Raw genomic sequence first — 20,840 nt, forward strand, 5'->3', positions numbered from 1 at the left:
CCGCAATCTCCAGTGTGTGGAATCTAAAGACCTTTGTGATGTTAAATTGCGAAGCTTTTTACGTTCAGGAAAATGGGGTGGTAATGGCGGCACGTGGAGTTTCAATCCCTCGCCAAAAAGCAGTAATCTGCTGTCGCTCAAAAACACAATGTCCAATCTCTCCCAAATGTCGCAGGCGTGATGAGACTCGAGCTCGGAAATGATTGTTATGCCATTTGTCAGTAATGATTAGAGCGCCACCTAGTGGGACGACTACAATCATGATTGAATGAGATGAAATTTTAGCTGGTGGTTCTACCTATGAATTCCATCAATGTGACATCAGATCGGACGTGCTGGCTGTAGGAGTTGGGCGTGACTCGACGTGCTGGGGTGCGAGGGCCCTTGTATCGCTGCTTGCAGCTTTAATTATTATTATTATTATTATTATTCAGGCAAAAGAAGGGCCTTTTTGATGGCCTAAACATGCTCAAAAACTCATGAAATTTTGCACACCTGCCAGGTCTGGTGAAAAATTTAGTATTTTAATGGTTTTACATATGAGCATTGGGAAATAGCTCTAGAGCGCCACCTATGTCTTGTTAAATGCAGCCCTACGAACACATCGTTTGAGGTACATGTATGAAATCTGGCACACATGTGTATCATGCCAAGACGAACAAAGAAGTCAGTGGGACCATTGACGCAAACCCAACAGGAAGTCCGCCATTTTGGATTGAAGGTCACATTTTGGCTCTAATTTTGCCATTTCCATGCCTCGAAGTTTTGCGAACTCCTCCTTGGGATTTGATTGCATAAGCTTCATATTTGGTCAGTGTGAACTACACACCTGGGCCATGTTAAATTGCGGAGCGTTTGAGTTTTCGGGATACGGTGAGGCCGTGGCGCCACGGCGAATTTCGATGACTCGCCATGAAAGTCTTATTGCCTCTCGTTCTGTCATACATTGTCCGACCTTGACCAAAGTGGACACATATGATAAGGCTCCACCCCTGAACATATTTCAACTGCCATATTTGACATCAGGGACAGCGCCACCTAGTGGGAACAGGAAATGTCATGTTTTACACTTTGGGGTACAGTATTGTAATGGGTGACATCTGCAGCCTCAAATTTCTCCAGGAAAGCCTTAAGGAGTTGGTCTTGGGTTACAGAGAAAACTGTGAGTTTTCGCTGAAGGGTGTGACCCCAGCAGCATGGCGAACATTGAGGTCTCGCCATGAAGAAACAAATTAGTGTAACTCAATGAAATCCAGTCTGATCAGAAACAGACTTTACAGGCATGATGTCAGACCGGCCCTGAACAGATTGATGTGCCCATTGTCAGGAATACGAAGAGCGCCACCTAGTGGCAGCAGGAAATGTCCTGTCTTTCATTTTGTTGTACTGATTTTCACAGGTTCATCGTGGCCACCTGAAAAGCGGTGAATAGCACCATCAGTCCCTCATGATGCTTCAGTGAGAAAATTGTGACTTTAAACTGAACGGCGCACCCTGGTGGTAACGCTGTTCACCATGACCATTGAAGTGGCTTTTGAGGGGCTTGGAAAGTTTAAAATGTCTTGAAATTTGGCGCATACCTCCAATGTGATGAGCGCTTTCTTGTTATTTTACCATTTTCATTGAATAGCGCAAAATGGCTCCACAGCGCCCCCTACAAAATTTCAAATCAACAGCCCCTGCTCTGTGTTTTATGTATGAGTCTGAAACCTGGTAAGCTTATGGAGGATATCCAGATGTACAAAAAAGTCTCTTGGAGCAATATCCCAAATCCAACAGGAAGTCAGCCATTTTGAAATTAATGTGTAATTTTGGCGACAATTTCCCTTCTTTTCAGGCCTCATACGTTGACGAACTCCTCCAAGGGATTTCATCAGATTGAGGCGATCTCCAGTGCGTGGAATCTAAAGACCTTTGTGATGTTAAATTGCGAAGCTTTTTACGTCCAGGGAAACAGGATGGTCATGGCAGCACGTGGAGTTTCAATCCCTCGCCAAAAAGCAGTAATCTGCTGTCACTCAAAAACACAATGTCCAATCTCTCCCAAAGTTCGCAGGCGTGATGAGACTCAACGTTGGAAATGTTCGTTATCCCATTTGTCAGTAATGGTTAGAGCGCCACCTAGTGGGACGACTATAATAATGATTGAATGAGATGAATCGTTAGCTGGTGGTTCTAGGCATGAATTCCATCAATGTGACATCAGATCGGACGTGCTGGTTGTAGGTGTTGGGCGTGGCCCGACGTGCCGGGGTGCGAGGGCCCTCATAACGCTGCTTGCAGCTTTAATTAGGGCCCGAGCACCGAGAGTGCGAAGGCCCTATTGTATCTGCTCTGTTTCTTCTTATTATTATTATTATTATTATTATTATTATTATTATTATTTCGGCAAATGAATCGGCCTTTTGAGGGCCTAAACATGCTCAAAAACTCATGAAATTTTGCACACGCATCAGGTCTGGTGAAAATTTACGTATTTTAATGTCCGTAGACATGTCCAGGGAAAATTGGCTCAGTAGCGCCACCTAGAAAAATGAGAAACGCGAGCCCCCGAGATGGGTATGACCTACATGTATAAAACTCGGAACACATATCTAACGTTCGGAGACGCACAAAAAAGTCTATTATGGCCATGTCCTAAACCCAACAGGAAGTCCGCCATTTGGAAGTGAAGGTGACATTTTGGCTCTAATTTTGCCATTTCCATGCCTCGAACTTTTTCGAACTCCTCATTGGAATTTCATTGTACAAGCTTCATATTTGGTCAGTGTCAACTACACACCTGGGCCATGTTAAATTGCGGAGCTTTTGAGTTTTCGGGATACGGTGAGGCCGTGGCGCCACGGCGAATTTCGATGACTCGCCATGAAAATCTTATTGCCTCTCGTTCTGTCATACATTGTCCGACCTTGACCAAAGTGGACACATATGATAAGGCTCCACCCCTGAACATATTTCAACTGCCATATTTGACATCAGGGACAGCGCCACCTAGTGGGAACAGGAAATGTCATGTTTTACACTTTGGGGTACAGTATTGTAATGGGTGACATCTGCAGCCTCAAATTTCTCCAGGAAAGCCTTAAGGAGTTGGTCTTGGGTTACAGAGAAAACTGTGAGTTTTTGCTGAAGGGTGTGACCCCAGCAGCATGGCGAACATTGAGGTCTCGCCATGAAGAAACAAATTAGTGTAACTCAATGAAATCCAATGTGATCAGTACCAGATTTTACAGGGATGATGTCAGACCCGCCCTGAACAGATTGATATGCCCATTGTCAGGAATACGTAGAGCGCCACCTAGTGGCAACAGGAAATGTCATGTCTTTCATTTTGTTGTACTGATTTTCACAGGTTCATCGTGGCCACCTCAAAAGCGGTGAATATCACCATCAGTCCCTCTTGATGCTTCAGTGAGAAAATTGTGACTATAAACTGAACGGCGCACCCTGGTGGCAACGCAGTTCACCATGAAAGATGAAGTGGCTTTTGAGGGGCTTGAAAAGTTTAAAAAGTCTTGAAATTTGGCGCACACCTCTAATGTGATGAGGGTTTTCTTTTTATATGTTCATTTTCCTTGAACAGCGTTTAATGGCTCCACAGCGCCCCCTACAAAATTTCAAAACAACAGCCCCTGCTCTGTGTTTTATGTATGAGTTTGAAACCTGGCAAGCTTATTGGAGATATCAAGATGTACAAAAAAGTCTCTTGGAGCAATATCCCAAATCCAACAGGAAGTCAGCCATTTTAAAATTAATGTGTAAATTTGGCGACATTTTCCCCTCTTTTCAGGCCTCATACTTTGACGAACTCCTCCAAGGGATTTCATTAGATTTACGCGATCTCCTGTGTGTGGAATCTAAAGACCTTTGTGATGTTAAATTGCGAAGCTTTTTACGTTCAGGGAAACGGGGTGGTCATGGCGGCACGTGGAGTTTCAATCACTCGCCAAAAAGCAGTAACCTGCTGTCGCTCAAAAACACAATGTCCAATCTCTCCCAAAGGTCGCAGGCGTGATGGGACTCGAGCTCGGAAATGTTTGTTATGCCATTTGTCAGTAATGGTTAGAGCGCCACCTAGTGGGACGACTATATAATGGTTGAATGAGATGAAATTTTAGCTGGTGGTTAAATGCATGAATTCCATCAATGTGACATCAGATCGGAAGCGCTGGTTTTAGGTGTTGGGCTTGGCTCGACGCGCCGGGGGTGCGAGGGCCCTCATATCGCTGCTTGCAGCTTTAATTATCATTATTATTATTATTACGGCAAATGAATCGGCCTTTTGAGGGCCTAAACATGCTCAAAAACTCATGAAATTTTGCACACGCGTCAGGTCTGGTGAAAATTTACGTATTTTAATGTCCGTAGACATGTCCAGGGAAAATTGGCTTAGTAGCGCCACCTAGAAAAATGAGAAACGCGAGCCCCCGAGATAAGAATGACCTACATGTATAAAACTCGGAACACATATCTATCGTTAGGAGATGCACAAAAAAGTCTATTATGGCCATGTCCTAAACCCAACAGGAAGTCCGCCATTTGGAAGTGAACGTGACATTTTGGCTCTAATTTTGCCATTTCCATGCCTCGAACTTTTGCGAACTCCTCCTTGGGATTTGATTGCATAAGCTTCATATTTGGTCAGTGTCAACTACACACCTGGGCCATGTTAAATTGCGGAGCTTTTGAGTTTTCGCGATATGGTGAGGCCGTGGCGCCATGGCGAATTTCGATGACTCGCCATGAAAATATTATTGCCTCTCATTCTGTCATACATGTTCTGACCTGGACCAAAGAGCACACATACGATAAGGCTCCACCCCTGAACATATTTCAACTGCCATATTTGACATCAGGGACAGCGCCACCTACTGGGAACAGGAAATGTCATGTTTTACACTTTGGGGTACAGTATTGTTATGGTTGAGATCTGCAGCCTCAAATTTCTCCAGGAAAGCCTTAAGGAGTTGGTCTTGGGTTACAGTGAAAACTGTGAGTTTTCGCGAAAGGGTGTGACCCCAGCAGCATGGCGATTATTGATGTCTCGCCATTAAGAAACAAATTAGTATAACTCAATGAAATCTAGTCTGATCAGAACCAGACTTTACAGGAATGATGTCAGACCCGCCCTGAACAGATTAATGTGCCCATTGTCAGGAATACGCAGAGCGCCACCTAGTGGGAACAGGAAATGTCATGTCTTATATTTTCTTGCACTGATTTTCACAGGTTCATCGTGGCCACTTCAAAAGCGGTGAATATCACCATCAGTCCCTCATGATGCTTCAGTGAGAAAATTGTGACTTTAAACTGAACGGCGCACCCTGGTGGCAACGCAGTTCACCATGAACAATGAAGTGGCTTTTAAGGGGCTTGGAAAGTTTAAAATGTCTTGAAATTTGGCGCACACCTCCAATGTCATGAAGGCTTTGTTGTTATGTGATCATTTTCCTTGAATAGCGCAAAATGGCTCCACAGCGCCCCCTACAAAATTTCAAAACAACAGCCCCTGCTCTGTGTTTTATGTATGAGTTTGAAACCTGGCAAGCTTATTGGAGATATCAAGATGTACAAAAAAGTCTCTTGGAGCAATATCCCAAATCCAACAGGAAGTCAGCCATTTTAAAATTAATGTGTAAATTTGGCGACATTTTCCCCTCTTTTCAGGCCTCATACTTTGACGAACTCCTCCAAGGGATTTCATTAGATTTACGCGATCTCCAGTGTGTGGAATCTAAAGACCTTTGTGATGTTAAATTGCGAAGCTTTTTACATTCAGGGAAACGGGGTGGTCATGGTGGCACGTGGAGTTTCAATCACTCGCCAAAAAGCAGTAATCTGCTGTCGCTCAAAAACACAATGTCCAATCTCTCCCAAAGGTCGCAGGCGTGATGAGACTCGAGCTCGGAAATGTTTGTTATGCCATTTGTCAGTAATGGTTAGAGCGCCACCTAGTGGGACGACTATAATAATGGTTGAATGAGATGAAATTTTAGCTGGTGGTTAAATGCATGAATTCCATCAATGTGACATCAGATCGGAAGCGCTGGTTTTAGGTGTTGGGCTTGGCTCGACACGCCGGCGTGCTCGGGCCCTCATATCGCTGCTTGCAGCTTTAATTATTATCATTATTATTATTTTTCATTGAAATGAATTGCATTTTTGAGGGCTTTAACATGCTCAAAAACTCATGAAATGTTGCACACGCATCAGGTCTGGTGAAAAATTTCGTATTTTAATGGTTTTACATATGCGCATTGGAAAATTGCTCTAGAGCGCCACCTATGCCTTATAAAATGCAGCCCGACGACCACATGGTTTGAGCTACATGTATGAAATCTGGGACACGTATGTATCCTGCCAAGACGAACAAAAAAGTCAATGGGACCATTGACGCAAACCCAACAGGAAGTCCACCATTTTCGATTGAAGGTCACATTTTGGCTCTGATTTTACCATTTCCATGCCTTGTACTTTCGCGAACTCCTCCTTGGGATTTGGTCATACAAACTTCATATTTGGACAGTGCCAACTACACACCTGGGCCATGTTAAATTGCGGAGCTTTTGAGTTTTCGTGATACGGTGAGGACGTGGCGCCACGGCGAATTTTGATGACTCGCCATGAAAATCTTATTGCCTCTCATTCCCTCATACATTGTCCGCCCGGCACCAAAGAGCACACATATGATAAGGCTCCAGCCCTGAACATATTTCAACTGCCATATTTGACATCAGGGACAGCGCCACCTAGTGGGAACAGGAAGTGTCATGTTTTACACTTTGGAGTACAGTATTGTGATGCGTGACATCTGCAGCCTCAAATTTCTCCAGGAAAGCCTTAAGGAGTTGGTCTTGGGTTACAGTGAAAACTGTGAGTTTTCGCGAAAGGGTGTGACCCCAGCAGCATGGCGAACTTTGATGTCTCGCCATGAAGAAACAAGTTAGTATAACTCAATGAAATCCAGTCTGATCAGAACCAGACTTTACAGGGATGAGGTCAGACCCGCCCTGAACAGATTGATGTGCCCATTGTCAGGAATACGCAGAGCGCCACCTAGTGGCAACAGGAAATGTCATGTCTTTCACTTTGTTGTACTGATTTTCACAGGTTCATTGTGGCCACCTCAAAAGCGGTGAATATCACCATCAGTCCATCATGATGCTTCAGTGAGAAAATTGTGACTTTAAACTCAACGGCGCACCCTGGTGGCAACGCGGATCACCCTGAAAAATGAAGTGGCTTTTGAGGGGCTTGGAAAGTTTAAAAAGTCTTGAAATTTGGCCCACACCTCCAATGTGATGAGGGCTTTCTGGTCATATAATCATTTTCATTGAATAGCGCAAAATGGCTCCACAGCGCCCCCTACAAAATTTCAAAACATCAGCCCCTGCTCTGTGTTTTATCTATGACTCTGAAACCTGGTAAGCTTATAGAAGATATCAAGATGTACAAAAAAGTCTCTTGGAGCAATATCACAAATCCAACAGGAAGTCAGCCATTTTAAAATTAATGTGTAATTTTGGCGACATTTTCCCCTCCTTTCAGGCACCGTACTTTGACGAACTCCTCCAAGGGATTTCATCAGATTGATGCGATCTCCAGTGTGTGGAATCTAAAGACCTTTGTGATGTTAAATTGCGGAGCTTTTTACGTTCAGGGAAACGGGGTGGTCATGGCGGCACGTGGAGTTTCAAACACTTGCCAAAAAGCAGTAATCTGCTGTCACTCAAAAATACAATGTCTAATCTCTATCAAAGGTCGCAGGCATGATGAGACTCAAGCTCGGAAATGTTTGTTATGCCATTCGTCAGTAATGGTTAGAGCGCCACCTAGTGGGATGACTATAATCACGGTTGAATGAGATGAAATGTTAGCTGGTGGTTAAATGCATAAATTCCATCAATGTGACATCAGATCGGACGTGCTGGTTTTAGGTGTTGGGCTTGGCTCGACACGATGGCGTGCGAGGGCCCTCATAACGCTGCTTGCAGCTTTAATTTCTATTAGATCTGAAAATGTTGTGTAATACTACAACCTGAAACCACAAATAGATTGCGTTTGCCTGTACAGGAGATAAAGGAAAAGAATTTGACAACAGCTGTGAAATGGAATAGTCCAAATCACCAAAGTAAACTGGACCTTGGCTTGTTGCAGGGATCTGAAGTTAATAAATGTGAAGTGCATACACTCACACTTAGGACCATATAATAATAAATGTCCGTGATGTAAGTTGGACAGCACGCTAACGTCCTTACGTGACAGACCTCTGTATGCTTATATGGGTCTAAACCTTTCACTCCTTTGATTTTTTCCTCGTACTTTTTTCTTTTGCCTTTTTGTCAAGTCTGTCTTTGTACGGACCTGCCGTGTTCTCCGTCGTTTTGTACATAACTGTTTTTGGGGCAAATAAAATGCAAGTAGGGATTAAAACGGCAGAATTAATGATTACCAGTGCTGGAAATACTAGCGCTTGATGCAGTGTTTTGAGTTTGTTGCCACGGGTACCCACAAAGCAATACGTGAAAGTCACGTGGTCTGTCAATCTCTGTCGGACCATCTCTCCCTGTTCCTTACACCTCGGTACTCACCACTCATCCAACGTGTGAAACCTGCTGTGAGGACAATTAAAGTGTGGCCAGAGGGGACAGACGCAGTGCTGCAGGACAGATTCAAAAACACAGACTGGAATACGTTCACCCACACAGACTTGGACCAGTACGCCTCATCTGTACTGGATTACATCTCAAAAACTACAGACAGTGTCACCACCCAGAAATGGATCACCATGTACCCCAACCGAAGCCTTGGATGAACCGGGATGTTCGTCTCCTCCTGAAGGCCCGCAATACCGCTTTCAGGTCAGGAGATGCACACGCCTACAGTACAGCCAGGGCTAATCTAAAGAAGGGCATCAAAAAAGCCAAACACCATTACAAAAAGAAGGTAGAAGAACACTTCTCCAACTCCAACCCCCGACGCATGTGGCAAGGACTCCAGACCATTACAGACTACAGGACCACCAAACCCTCCCCCGCATCCTCTGATGCCTCCTTCCTCAACGAGCTCAACAACTTTTATGCTCGTTTTGAGCGAGGGAACCCCACAACCACAACCAAAACAGACATGACGCCAGACCACCAACCTCTGACTCTCTCCCCCACCGATATAGGAGCGGTGCTGAGGATTAATGTCCACAAGGCTGCAGATCCTGATGGCATCCCCAAGCGTGTTCTTAGAGCGTGTTCTGGGGAGCTTGCAGGAGTGCTCACAGACATATTCAATCTGTCCTTGGCCCACGCTGTGGTACTGGCCTGCTTCAAATCCACCTCCATCGTCCCGATACCCAAAAACTCCAACCCATCAAGCCTCAACGACTACCGCCCAGTAGGCCTCACCCCCATCATTACTAAGTGCTTAGAGCAGCTGGTCCTAGCACACCTCAAATCCTGTATCCCCCCCACCCTGGACCCCCACCAATTCGCATACCATCAGAACAGGAGCACAGAGGATGCAGTCTCCATCGCACTGCACTCTGTCCTCTCACACCTGGACAATAACAACACCTACGCCAGAATGCTGTTTATAGACTTCAGTTCAGCGTTCAATACAATCCGCCCCTCACAACTCATCAGGAAACTGACAGACCTGGGCATCAGTTCCCTCATCTGCAAATGGTTACTTGACTTCCTGACCAACCGCCCCCAGCATGTCCGGCTGGATAACCGCTGCTCATCTACAATCACAATGAACACCAGTGTACCACAAGGCTGTGTGATGAGCCCTTTCCTCTACTCCCTCTTCACCCACGACTGCAGACCTGCTGATGGTTCCAACACCATCATTAAGTTTGCAGATGACACCACGGTGATTGGCCTCATCAGTGACAACGATGAGACCGCCTACAGGGAGGAGGTGGATTGTCTGGCTGAGTGGTGCGACACAAACAACCTGCTGCTCAACACCGAGAAGACCAAGGAGCTCATCGTGGACTACAGGAGGAATGCTGACTCACATCCACCCATCTACTTAAAAGGGGACGGCTGTGGAGCGTGTGAGCAGCTTCAAGTTCCTGGCTGTCCACATCTCCGAGGATCTCATCTGGACGACCAACTGCTCCAGGCTGGTCAAGAAGGCTCACCAGCGCCTCTTCTTCTTGAGGACTCTGAGGAAGAACCACCTGTCCTCAGACATCCTGGTGAACTTCTATCGCTGCACATAACATAACTGTATAACAGTGTGGTATGGGAACTGCTCTGCCTCGTTACAGAGGGTCGTGAAAACTGCCCAGCGCATTGCCGGAGCACCACTTCCTGCCATAAAGGACATCTACAGGAAGCAGTGTCTGAAAAGGGCTGGGAAAATATCAAAGACCCCAGTCACCCATCACATGGACTCTTCACCCTCCTGCCCTCTGGGAGGCGCTACAGGAGCCTCCGGACTAAGACCACCAGGTACCGGAACAGCTTCTGCCCTAGAGCTGTCAGACTCCTGAGCTATCTGCCTCCTGACATCTGACCCACATTAAACACATGGACTGAACATACACACACCCACAACCACCCACACACACAATGGACAAAAACAAACAAATGGACAACTGTACCCTCAAACACACGATATTAACATGGACTGAACCACCACTCACAACCACTAGCACTTTATATAACCACTGTAGAAATTATCCACATATTTCACTTATCTTAACAGCACTACTGTAAATGCTGTATAGACAATCATTCTGTACGATACGATACTTATAATTCTACAACTGTTTACAACTGTTTATAACCTACATAGTTCATATTTCTGTATAGTTTTATATTTCATATTTCTGTATAGTTTTCATATTTATATCCTCTTCATAGCCTGTACATAGATTGTACACTCACTACAGCCTATACATACTTATAGTTATACCATATTCATAATATACCTTCATACCGTGTACATTGTAACATACCCATAATAGACCCATATTTTGTACCCTCATACCTATAACAAACCCATTTCTGTAATATATCTATATATCTATATTATTGCTAATATATTTATTGTAATATATCTATATTATGGCTAAAGTACTTCTGGATGGATGGTGTCTGTGAAGGTTCTCAGTCATCCAGGTCATCGTAGTCAAAGGAGTTTGCAAAGAAAACCGTCTGGACTTCTTTGAGTTGCTTGAAGACGTTTCACCTCTCATCCGAGAAGCTTCTTCAGTTCTAAGGTCAAATGGCCGAGAGTCCCAGATTTAAACCCAGTGGGAGTATCCCCCCAAAGAGGGACGACACACCCGCTTTCACACCTTGGCGCATGTGATTAGAGGATCACCAGGGGGTCCTTTGTCCCTCCTTGGGGGGATACTCCCACTGGGTTTAAATCTGGGACTCTCGGCCATTTGACCTTAGAACTGAAGAAGCTTCTCGGATGAGAGGTGAAACGTCTTCAAGCAACTCAAAGAAGTCCAGACGCTTTTCTTTGCAAACTCCTCTTCTGGATGGATGCAAACTGCATTTCGTTGCCTTGTACTTGCGACATGTGCAATGACAATAAAGTTGAATTCTATTCTATTCTATTCATATCCATGGAGGGGCGTACAAAACTCTGTAGGCTAGGCAACGACACCCTGACTAACATTAGGGAACCCAGGACATACTGCACCAGCACGGGGTCTGACAGTATGTCCAAGATGCATAATAATGCCTGGAGGATGAAGGAATTGATACCATTGACCGGCCCCCACACTAGCCTGACCTAAATCCAATAGAACAGCTTTGGGACACTATGTTTCAGTCCATCCGACACCCCCAGCTTACAACTCAGATGGTCCAGGAGCTGAATGATGCCCTGATCCAGATCTGGGAGACCCCCAGCACAAAACTGATTGTCTCATTAGGAGAATGCCCCAACAGGGCATGCATACAAGTACGTTGCAAACTACTGAGTAGTTGGTATGAATGTATAGACGTATAAATTGGGGAAAGTAGCATTTTGAATTGCTGCAAGGAAATGCAAAATGAATGAGCTTGTCTCATCATTTTTCACTTCATTTCTTGGGGTGTCTTTGGCTGATAATTTTCATTTCTGTCAATGAATGTGGCATCTTCTTACTTCAATTTGTGTTGAATTCCCTCCTAAAGTTAGTTCTACTTACTTTAAATGGTGTATTATGAAGAGAAAGTATTTTATTATATTCATTAGCCTGACTATGAGTTGCTGTGTGCTGTTTAGACTGGTTAAGTTGTATAATTCTGCATATTGCTGCATTTCATCATAAAAAATAATAATATTTTCCTTACATATAATTACATTTATTGTTATTCATGTGGTGCTTTATAATTCTATTCAGTGCCATATCCCCTACAGTAGGTTAATTTCCCCACACTCACTTCCAGCTCTGGTAGATAACGCTGGTAAACTAATTTAATAGAAGTGGAGTGATTTCAGCTTCTATGAATGATGAAGCTTTCCACATTCCAATTTTTTAGAGAGCTTCTCACATAAACATTAGCAATGATCTAGTAGGCCTATAAGCGTCTTTTCTCAGTTAGTACTTGTTTGTATTGTTTAGTCAAAGGATAAGTATCACTGCTCACTGACCAGTTTTAGGAGATGAGATCAATGTTTTATACCCAAGAACAAATTTGGAAATACATACTATGACATTTTAGAGTATGATCATTTAGAGTATGACATTTTAGACGATATGATCTTCATTAAAAAAACAAACAAACCCCAATATATAGAAATAAATGCACAAACGAAAAGAATAACAAAACAAGGGATAAAGTTAAAGTAAAAAGCACTGCTCGGGGTAATTAAATATCAAAATTGTGTAATATGTAAAGAAATCTTTGATGCTGATTCACTAAATGAGGAGAAAAGTGCATTAGACAAATCAATATTAAGATCATGTACAGTATAAGCTTATCTAGCTTCTCATGTGGAATTGCAGATCTTAGATTACTGGTATTTCTTCCCATAAACTTGATTCTGCTCATCTGGACGTAATGTCTTCAGTGGGAGAAAAGTTTCATCACTCATCCAGGTGACTTCTTCAGTCTCAGCTGACTGCAGCAGCAGACCGCTTTGGCAGCAGTTTTCCTTCTTCTCTCCTGGATCACCTGGACCTTTCTTCCCAGCTTTGACGAACATTCAGCTGGGATAACCACATTTACTCAGGGCCTTCTTGATGTGCTGTTCTTCTGCTTCTCTGGCCACTGTGTCTGTGGGGATGGTGTTCGCTCTGTGTTGTAGCGTCCTGATGACACCCATCAGTTGCTCCAGTGGATGATGAGAGTCAAACCTTAATTACTGATCCATATGCGTCGGCTTACAGTACACATCAACTTTTAAATGTCCCCCATTACTGATGGAAATCTCATGGAAATTTGGGGTTGCTGTTATGGTGCTATTTCAAAGGCCTATATTTTCAGATCATTTATTACATTAAACTATAAAAGGTGTTTTCACACTTACTTTTAGTTCTTCAAAAATACATTTTACTGCTTTCATTTATCATAAATTGTGTTTTCTTTTACCTGATTATACAGGATACTAAACCTGAGTTGTTTCTATTTCTTTAGCTTCTCACAGTTGCCTCAAGGCATCAGCTTTATTTACTAAAGTAATGTCATTTTAGCTTGATTACTAAGTTAGGAGAAAATTGACTTCTTCTGTCACTGCTGTGTATGGCTGAGTATGCTCATATTTCAGGTAATTTCACAAAAGCACACACTACACTTACACAAACCACCTTATTGTCTCACATAAGTTTTTTTTTTTTCAATTTCAACATATTTTATTATGTAAAATGTATTTACTTAATACATTTTACATAATGTGTGTGAAAAAGTGTTTGCCCCTTCCTGATTTCCTAGTGTTTTCCATATTTATCATATCTACATGTTTCAGATCATCAAACACATTTTAATATTAGACAAAGATAATCTAAGTAAATACAAAATGCATTTTTAAGTGATGATTTCATTAATTAAAGCCACATTCTTTGGAAAGCTGAGTTCAGTTTCACTAAACACACTCAGGCCTGACTACTGGCAGACCTGTTGAATCAAAAATCACTTAAGTAGAACCAGTCTGACAAAATGAAGCAGTGAGAGCCCCACTGGCTCTCTCACTGAACCACGGTGAGAGCCATTATCCACAAATGGCAAAAACATGGAACAGTGGTGAATCTTCCCAGGAGTGACCAGCCATCCAAAAAATAACTCTAAGAGCACATCGATAACTTATGCAGGAGGTCACAAAAGAACCCAAGAACAACATTAAAGAACTGCAGGCTTCACATGTCTCAGTAAAGGTCAGAGTTCACGATTCAACAATAAGAAAGAGACTGGGCAAAAATGGCTACTATGGAACAGCTTAAAGAGAAATCCACTGCTGATCTCATCTCACATTTGCCAAAAAAACCCATCTTGATGATCCCCAAGACTTTTGGGGAAATATTCTATAGACTGGCCAGACAAAAGCTGAACTTTCTGGAAGGTTTGAGTCCCATTACATCTGGCGTAACTCTAACATAGCATTTCAGAAAAGAAACATCATACCAACAGTAAAAGATGGTGGTTGTAGTGTGATGGCCTGGGGCTGTTTTGCCACGTCAGGACCTGGAAGAGTTTCTGTGGTAAACGGAAACACGAATTCTGCTGTCTACCAAAACATCCTTAAGGACAATGTCCAGCCATCAGTTGAAATGCATTTGGGTTCTGCAGCAGGACAATAATCTGAATAGGCCTGCACAATGAATCGAAAATTTATTGTCATCGCGATATCAGCCTGTGCGATGGGCCCATCGCAAAAGACTGCGTAAACTGCGATAATTGGGTACCTTAAAATGTTTACACACGTGCTTTAAAGAATTTACCAATCAAAGAAACCCCTTTACACATTTGACCAGTCGAATAGAGCCCTTCACGGCATTAACCAATCAAATGGATTAGAGTCCCGCCTCCTACGTAGGTGGGGAGTGAACAACGCTGCAGCAACGAGTCAGGGTTGTAATGGCTGAGAGCGAGACGCATGACGAGAATGCTACTGACTATGAACTCGTGGCTAAAAAACAGCAGTCCAACAGCCGTCTCTGTATCCGAGTTTTTCAAGTGGAACTCCTTATGAGAAAACGTCGAAGCGCTACAAAGAAATAACGGAGGCCATTACACATTTCTTGGCTAAAGACATGATGCCTATAAATACAGTTAGCAGAGAGGGCTTCACCAGTCTGATACATAAAGTGGACCGGAGATACCGCATCCCCTCACGAAACTACTTTTCCCATGTCGCCATTCCACAAATGTACGAAACATGCCGCAAGACCGTCATGTTTGAACTGAGCCAAGCTGAAAACTACACAAGCACTACAGTAAAGTTTCCTCTCCAGTTTTGACTTACATCATAACTACTTGGTGAGTGGTAAAATGATGAACAACTGCATTGAGATCATTTGCAGTATAATTTAAGTTATGTTTATTTAAAACTAATTATAGAGACCGGGAAGGATGTCTTTCAGAATTCAAGCCTCAGAAATTTTTTTTATGGGGGCAATGTTTCAATGTTAAAGTGCACTTTGTTGTTACACTGCTAATACAGCAGCTTTCTTTAAATAAAACTGTTGCAGTAAAACGGAAATTATGTATTCGTTTTGGGGTTTTTTTGCTATTTATTTTATCGCAAGTCATATCGTTATCGCAATATTGATCACAGTTATCGCACATCGTAGGTTTTCCTAATATCGTGCAGCCCTAAATCTGAAGCACACCAGCACCACCACCTCTGAATATCTTAATGCATGGTCAATCACCCAGGTAAGGAAATCCCCAAAAGTTGATGCTGTCCATCTGAACGTAGCATTTTCAGTGGGAGAAACGTTTTGTTACTCATCCAAGTGACTTGGTTGGGGTTGGGGAAACCTGCAATCAGCTGACACTGATGAAGTGACGAAATGTTTCTCCCACTGTAAACGCTACGTCCACATGAACAGAATCAACTTTTTGGGGTCCACCTCTTAGAGTGGCCTAGTTACAGTCCTGACCTGAATCTGACTTAGATGCTGTTGCAGGATCTTAAAAAGGCATTTCATTCTTGAAAACTCTCCAATGTGGCTGATTTACAACAATTCTGCAAAGATTCCTCCACCGTGTTGTAAAGAACTCATTGCCAGTTATTGCAAACACTTCATTGTGGCTGTTGCTGCTAAGGGTGGCCCAACGACTTATTAGGTTTAGGGAGCAATCACTTATTCACACAGGGCCATGTAGGTTTGGATTGTTTTCCCCCTGATCATAAACACCATTTAGAAACTGCATTTTGTGTTTACTTGTGTTATCTAATATTTAAATTTGTTTGTTGATCTGAAATATATAAATATATTTCAAAATATACAAATATACAAAAAAATAGGAAATCAGGAAGGGTGCAAACAATAAACACAGTGGTGTGAAAACAACACACTGTATTTATTTGTTCAGTTTTTGTTTTCTTTAGCACACATGCTTGTCAATATGTAACGGTACTCAGCTTTATCCAAGGAGATAAGACGTTTTCTACTGTGTATCTGAACATGTTGTGAATTGTAACACTGGTAACATTTTCCCTCACTGCATAATAGCCTGTCAGAATAACATAGGTGTTTTCACCCTAATCCATATAACTACAAAAGCATAAAAACAAAAGCTTTCTTTGTTAATCGCTTAAGCAGTAGACACATCAAAGCAATAAACATTCTGTACCATTGGTGAAAAACACAAAGATTTTTCTCCAGTTTACGCACATGGTTTCTGCTTACATAGAACCTTAAGTAGGTCATAAAAGCACTTTACTTTACACAAAATGTTTGCAGTCATGAGCAACCTGGGCTTTAGTATCTTGCCCAAGGGCAACTGGCATTAGGAGATGCCAGGAAGCGAACAGCCAACCCAGCAATTAACAGATAACATGCTTCTGTTATATGAGCCACCGCCACCTTTGTACATGGCTACATGTACACATATACAGACATGTTCTAGTTAGTTTTATACATTGTCAAATACAATGTACATGCATATACACAGAACAAAGACTGCTTTAAAACACATTTCCTCCCTCTGTACAGGGTAAATAGGACAGATCAGGAAAGAGAGAAGATATGAGAAGCAAAAAGGAGGAGAAGATCAGATAACTTACTGACGGAGGAAGTTGATGGGATAAATGGGAATAAATGGTGAAGAGGGCGATTGTGGCTCAAGAGTTGGGAGTTCGCCTTGTAATCGGAAAGTTGCCGGTTCGAGCCCCGGCTTGGACAGTCTCGGTCGTTGTGTCCTTGGGAAAGACACTTCACCTACCGCCTACTGGTGTTGGCCAGAAGGGCCGATGGCGCGATATGGCAGCCTCGCTTCTATCAGCCTGCCCCAGGGCAGCTGTGGCTACAACTGTAGCTTGCCTCCACCTGTGTGTGAATGGGTGGATGACTGGATGTGTAAAGCGCTTTGGAGTCCCTAGGCAGGACTAGTAAAGCGCTATACAAATACAGGCCATTTACCAAGAGGGGGGTTGTTACATTGACCCCCTGATGTTTTATCAGGAACTAAAAGCTGTCAATTGTCTTATTATATTTCAGCATTTGACATGCTGTTCTGTACATACAATATATAGCAGCATAAGCACTCAGGAAAGAGTGCTTGTGGATATGAATCTGATAACAGCATTTCATTAAATCTAACCTCCCACCTACCCCCCCAAGGATGTTCATGTGAATATTAAATCACTTACCTGCTGATCAAAGCATATTTTATTAGTTGAGTGGGCATATTACTGATAATAGAAAAATATGAAAGCGTAAATACAGCTCTTATTTATTTACTGCAGTTCAGTCGCACAGTGTGTCCATCTTTAACAGTGTGTGTATGTTAATCGTGGAATTTTACAATGTTCTATTAATTATTAAAATGTTTTCATTTTTGTTCATTCATAAATCCAAAACAACATACTTGTCATTGTACGTTAATTCACTGACTTGTATTTTTGATACGTATTTTTCTCAACATTTACCAAAGGACTGTATTATTGTAGGGTCTGCCTTACCATATAAAGCGCCCTGAGGCGAATGTTGTGATTTCGCGCTGTATAAATAAAATTGAGAATAATTTAACTGCTCTGGCTGTTTAAACAAGGCTACTACTTCGTATCTGTATAAAATCCATTTAAATTATGCCCAAGACGTCCAAAACCTCACTTCACCCACCTTTTCAGTCAGGCATAAACCGCTGTGACAATATTTCTTTACAAACAATGGACTGCACAACTGATGACATTTATATGTATATACCTATATAGTTTCTGTCCTGTAAGTCATTTAACATCACACGCAAGTGAACATACTCAAAGCTTATTGGCAAAGCAGAAAAATATTCCCAAAAATCACTCACCATTGATGTTCCAGAGAGGCTGAAGCCCTCCAACTCCGTTACTGTCGTTACTCATGATTCATGGCGCTGAACCGACAACAGCGAAGACGAGACTTTTCTCTCCCTTCTTTTCTCTTTTCGCTCTCGTCCACGTTGTTTTTCTTTCTCCAAGTTTTCTACCCACTATCACCCTTGTGTAGCCCTTCTAAAATGTTATCCTCCGCTCCGCTTTTCCGTCGAGCACACTCACAGTTCACATTATGGTCCTTCTGCTTCTGTTCTGCTTTCTCTTTAACCAGTTTTAATAGTGCAGTTTCCCTCCCTGGATGCTTTTTATTACAACAACAACAACAACAACAATAATAATAATAATAATAATAATAATAATAATAATAATAATAATAATGGCGACAGAAATAAATTAACAACTATCTTAGGCTTAACACCTATCCATATCCCAGGCTTCGCTCATTGATCTCCGGAAATCCAAAACATGCCCGCTCAGCTTCAGCGACAGGGCTCTCGTTCTCGCGCGCACCACACAGAGATTCGTTCTTTCACAGCCTGTGAAGAAGGAGCGCGAGAGAGGAAGAGAGACGGGGAAAAAGACTTGTGATGTCATGTCCTTCAGCCAATCCCCGTAAATAACTTGGCATTGAACGTTGACTCACAATGCTGTTATACCAAAATGTTAGTTTAGGGATGCTAATAAGTCACTCCTGAGAATTAGCTGATTAATATTATCTAGTCTATGTGAAATACTTTAATTCAAAAACACGAAATGTATTTATTTATTTATTTTTTACTAAATTAGTGATTAAGTCTGCAAAAGCTGGAGATAGGAAAGTAGAGAAAGGAGAGCTGTGATAAGAGCAGAAAGGAGTGGGGTAATGCATTTTCATGCATTTAGCTAACTAAAAAGAGTTTAGAAATGAGGCTGTCTATAACAAGCAACTAAAAACCAAATGCTATGTTATCAGTTTTCTTCCACAAGAAGTCAAAATCGTTTGCAAAAAATACCTCTCCAAACCATAGACTACCATAAACCCTTTGCTATAGCAACTAGCTATCTTTATTTCACTCATTTGAACTGAAATAGGTCCTATCCTTCAAAGGAGCCCCAACTGATGTTAAGCTGTCACTGTCAGCACAGTAAGTAGCTTTAATTGTGACAGAAAAATGAAACACACATATCCTACTGGTGTTGAAATAAATTAATAACTAAAATATTAGACAACAAAAGAACATGTGCCCCAAAAGTGGCCTCTTTCTCTGCTCCATCACCTTTTTCTGAGCAGTTCGGAGCATCTCAGCTGAACAACCGGGGTGGGCTGCTAATCACAAGAAGAGTGGAAATAAGAAAAATAATGATGACTAAGCTTTACAGCTTGATGAACTAGCAACTCGTGGAAATGACAATGCTACATGTGAAATACTTCAGTATTCTGGTAAGCAAAGTTAGCACATTAGAGCATATTCTATTAATAAAATGGTAATGTTAGATCCCTTCCAGCTAAAGGATATTAATGTTTCAAAGCCAGAGACTGCAAATGATAACACGTACCTTCCACGAACCAGCAAATGCTGGACAAAGCACTGGGATGATGTCATTAAGAAGTTATTGCCATATTCTATTACCTTGCAAAACAAAACCTTGCACTTTGTCATTACAATTCCTCACTTTGGAGCTACTGTTTGCGAGAATTTTACAGGCCTAAGAGACAAAGAAGTGCAGAGGGCAGACATGTGATAAAGGGAAAAACTACAAAAAATCAAAACAAAACAAAAAAAACACTGCTCATGCTGTGCAGCAGCCACAGCCTAAAGTTAATTATTGTAGATGTTCCAAAATTACGGAGGAGTGCTTGAGTCTCTTTGAGGTGCTTATATAAGTCTTATATATAAATATATACACTGCCAGTCAAAGGTTTGGACACATTTCATGGTTTTTCTTTATTTTCATGACTATTTACACAGTAGATTCTCACTGAAGGCATCAAAACCATGAATGAACACATATGGAGTTCTGTGGTAGACAAAAAAGTGTGAAGTAACTCATATTTTGGATTCTTCAAAATAGCCACCCTTTGCTATTTGCACCCTTTACTGCTTTGCGCACTTTGGCATTCTGCTTTGGCATTCTGTCGATGAACTTCATGAGGTCATCACCTGAAATGGTTTTCCAACAGTCTTGAAGGAGTTCCCAAAGATGTTGAGCACTTGTTGGCCCTTTTGCCTTCAGTCTGTGGTCCACCTCATCCCAAACCATTGTTTCAGGTGACTGTGGAGGCTCCCATATGGAAAAGATATATATAGATCTTATAAAGTTTGTATCTGTCTTGTGTGAAACTTGTATGAAAAGCATACAAGAGTTAAAGCAGATATAAGATCCCTTGAAAAATTATATAAATGAAACTCGTATGTTTTGGATACTTACTAAAA

At 42.1% G+C, this 20,840-nt stretch overlaps 1 protein-coding gene across 1 annotated transcript in view; it reads right to left on the reverse strand.

Moving 5' to 3' along the window:
- The window catches only part of chrm4a (cholinergic receptor, muscarinic 4a), a 103,578-nt gene extending 84,621 nt beyond the window's left edge, over window positions 1–18,957 (reverse strand). Inside the window, exon 1 of the mRNA XM_005459225.4 lies at window positions 18,420–18,957. Within this exon, the coding sequence (XP_005459282.1) occupies window positions 18,420–18,474 (55 nt within the window). The 5' untranslated portion in view covers window positions 18,475–18,957. The remainder of the gene's footprint in view (window positions 1–18,419) is intronic.
- Window positions 18,958–20,840: the final 1,883 nt, after the last annotated feature.

Source organism: Oreochromis niloticus, linkage group LG23 (assembly GCF_001858045.2).
Source record: "Oreochromis niloticus isolate F11D_XX linkage group LG23, O_niloticus_UMD_NMBU, whole genome shotgun sequence".
Taxonomy (NCBI): domain Eukaryota; kingdom Metazoa; phylum Chordata; class Actinopteri; order Cichliformes; family Cichlidae; genus Oreochromis; species Oreochromis niloticus.